Raw genomic sequence first — 2,595 nt, forward strand, 5'->3', positions numbered from 1 at the left:
GGGGGGGGGGGAGGGGCAGGGGTTGAGGTTTTTATTGTTTTCTGGATTTTTTTTAAAAGACAAAAAAAATTAAAAGACAAAAAAAGTTTATTCCCCCAGTTTAAATATTAAGATGGATAGGGTGTGACTTTGGGAAAATAAATATATCTGTTAATAGCAACTGGTTGTAATCTAGGTCTCCTTTTCTAATCTTCATTGGAAGAAAAGTACCTGGCATCGTATTGGGCGCTATGGGCAGTGTGCTTTTTTCTCTAGTTCCTGTTCTCATAAATCAGCTGTTTTATACAGAAAGTTTTATGTGTTGCAGCATGAAGAACCTGCATACAGCTGTGGAGAATCTGACAACAACACACACAGTGCAGATCAGCCTGTCCCTGAGGCCGAAGAAGACAACAAAGTCATGGATGAAACCTGGCAAAAAGAGCAAGAATATATCCAGACGCTGGCACAAACATATGGCCTTGAGAAATATCAAGACAGCTACGCAATCATGTGTAAGTATTACTTTAGGAATTAAAGGTAATAGTGTATGTGATCTGACATCTATGTTTGTGATGATACTGTGTGTATATATTAATCTCCTATCTTTTGTCTGTGCAGCAGAGCCTCCAGTTCTCCAAATGCTTAGTCATGTTATCAGTGGAGAGTTCTCCTTCCCTGTGGACCCTGATGTACACTCGGCCACCGATGAGACTGCTGTTATGCTTATTGAGCTGCTCTCCCTACCAGTGCTGATGAAGTATTCTGTTACTGCACCCATTGTATCCCAGTGAGTATTTTAACCCCTTCATGACTGAGGCCCTTTTTTCCATTTTTGCACCCATGTTATATTCCACATTTTAGGCCTGAAAATGACGTAAAACCCCCCAACATTATATATTTTCTGAATACTTCTACACTACAATTGGTATCTACTGAAAAGGGAGAGGATTTGGAATTTGAAAACATACAGGTGAAACTCGAATAATTAGAATATCGTGCAAAAGTAATTGCAGTAAGTTCTGCAAAAGGGGCCCAAACCAAGTACTGAGTACATATGCATGCTTGTACTTTTCAGAGGTCCGATATTGTTCTATGTACAATCCTTGTTTTATTGATTGCATGTAATAATCTACTTTTTTGAGGTTGTGGATTTGGGGTTCTTGGGGTTTTCATGAGCTGTAAGCCATAATCATCACAATTATGACAAATCACGGCTTGAACTATCTTGCTTTGCATGTAATGAGTCTATCTCATATATTAGTTTCACCTTTTAAGTTGCATTAGTGAAATAAATGAACTTTGCACGATATTCTAATTATTCGAGTTTCACCTGTATATTCTGTATAATAAATGCATGAATGTATGTCTGGCCAAAATTAACGTGTATTGGTAAGCATGAACGCCTTTCCGCTTGGCCTTCTCCAAACAGATGTTTAGGTGACTTGCTGCCATCTCATCTTTCAGACTTATTGTTTCCATGCACTTTCCTCCTGATTCCTTGTCCCAAGGACCGGACATGTTTGTCCACTTATTTGCACGGTGCCCAGTTTCCTCAGCGCCCCTCGCAGTTCTTGGTGCTGTTGTGCGTGGTAGTGTAAAATGCTGATATAATCAACCTGCCTGCCTTGTCCCCACTCCGCCTCCATTTTCTGTCTGTGTCTTGCTGCTAATACAGAGCACAAATGCAAGATATTGGCTCATCCAGGACTCCGCCTGAGGACATGAACAGAGTGCCTAAGAATCATGGGACATGTAGTCCTAGAATACTGCTGCCCAGACACTCCTGCAGGCATCCCAGTATACTGCATAGTCTGTGGCTGTCAGATGATGTCACAGTTACTAATATATGGCATTTATCCTTTCTGAAGCTAGTTATTTACAAAAACCTTTATGAAATGATATGTGTATGGGCAGAAGAACAATAGTAGATGTGAAGGCAGGAAGCCCGGAGTGGGGTTTTAAGTTTCTGATGCTTTTTTCTGCATCTTACAAGTTGGTAACAATATATCAACATTATCATTTTTCATTTGTAGCGTTTCGCTTGTCAACAAAGCTGTGGTGGATTATTACTTTGTGGAGCTGAATATGGAAAAACATTTTGTAGCAATCAGACATTTCCTTCTGATGGAAGATGGGGAATTTGCCCAGTCACTTAGTGACCAGCTTTTTGAAAAGGTGAAGTATTTTTAAGCAGTTGACTTTTACTTTTGTATTATCCAGATACCTATTAATGGAATGCTTGTCTACAGAGTAAATACAGAAGACAACCATACTTGCCAGTCCTGTATGGTAATGGTACTTGCTAGATCTCTGTGTTAATCGTGTAATGTGTTTTACTTGTTTACAGCTCGTCTCAGGACAGACACCCAGCGAGCTCTTCACCCCACTAGTCCTGAATTCTATACTGAACAAAGCTCTGCAGTACAGTCTACATGGAGACTCTCGGCTCGCCTCCAATCTTTCCTTTGCACTTCAGTATATCCCTGAAATGTTCACCCCTGGCGGTCCAGATATTTTAAGCTGTCTGGAGATGAGATACAAGGTGAGCTCATATACAGAATTTTTACACGCCAAATATTTCAAGCATTTTCTAATTTGATATTTTGCATCATT

At 40.0% G+C, this 2,595-nt stretch overlaps 1 protein-coding gene across 1 annotated transcript in view; it reads left to right on the forward strand.

Annotated features, from left to right (window-relative positions):
- TUBGCP6 (tubulin gamma complex associated protein 6) overlaps positions 1–2,595 on the forward strand; it is a 34,444-nt gene that overhangs the window by 24,805 nt on the left and 7,044 nt on the right. The window contains exons 24-27 of the mRNA XM_018576721.1: positions 308–494; positions 601–769; positions 2,016–2,157; positions 2,330–2,524. Coding sequence (XP_018432223.1) covers positions 308–494; positions 601–769; positions 2,016–2,157; positions 2,330–2,524 — 693 coding nt within the window. The remainder of the gene's footprint in view (positions 1–307; positions 495–600; positions 770–2,015; positions 2,158–2,329; positions 2,525–2,595) is intronic.

This window comes from Nanorana parkeri, unplaced genomic scaffold (genome assembly GCF_000935625.1).
Source record: "Nanorana parkeri isolate BGI_ZX_2015 unplaced genomic scaffold, ASM93562v1 scaffold75, whole genome shotgun sequence".
Classification (NCBI taxonomy): Eukaryota; Metazoa; Chordata; class Amphibia; order Anura; family Dicroglossidae; genus Nanorana; species Nanorana parkeri.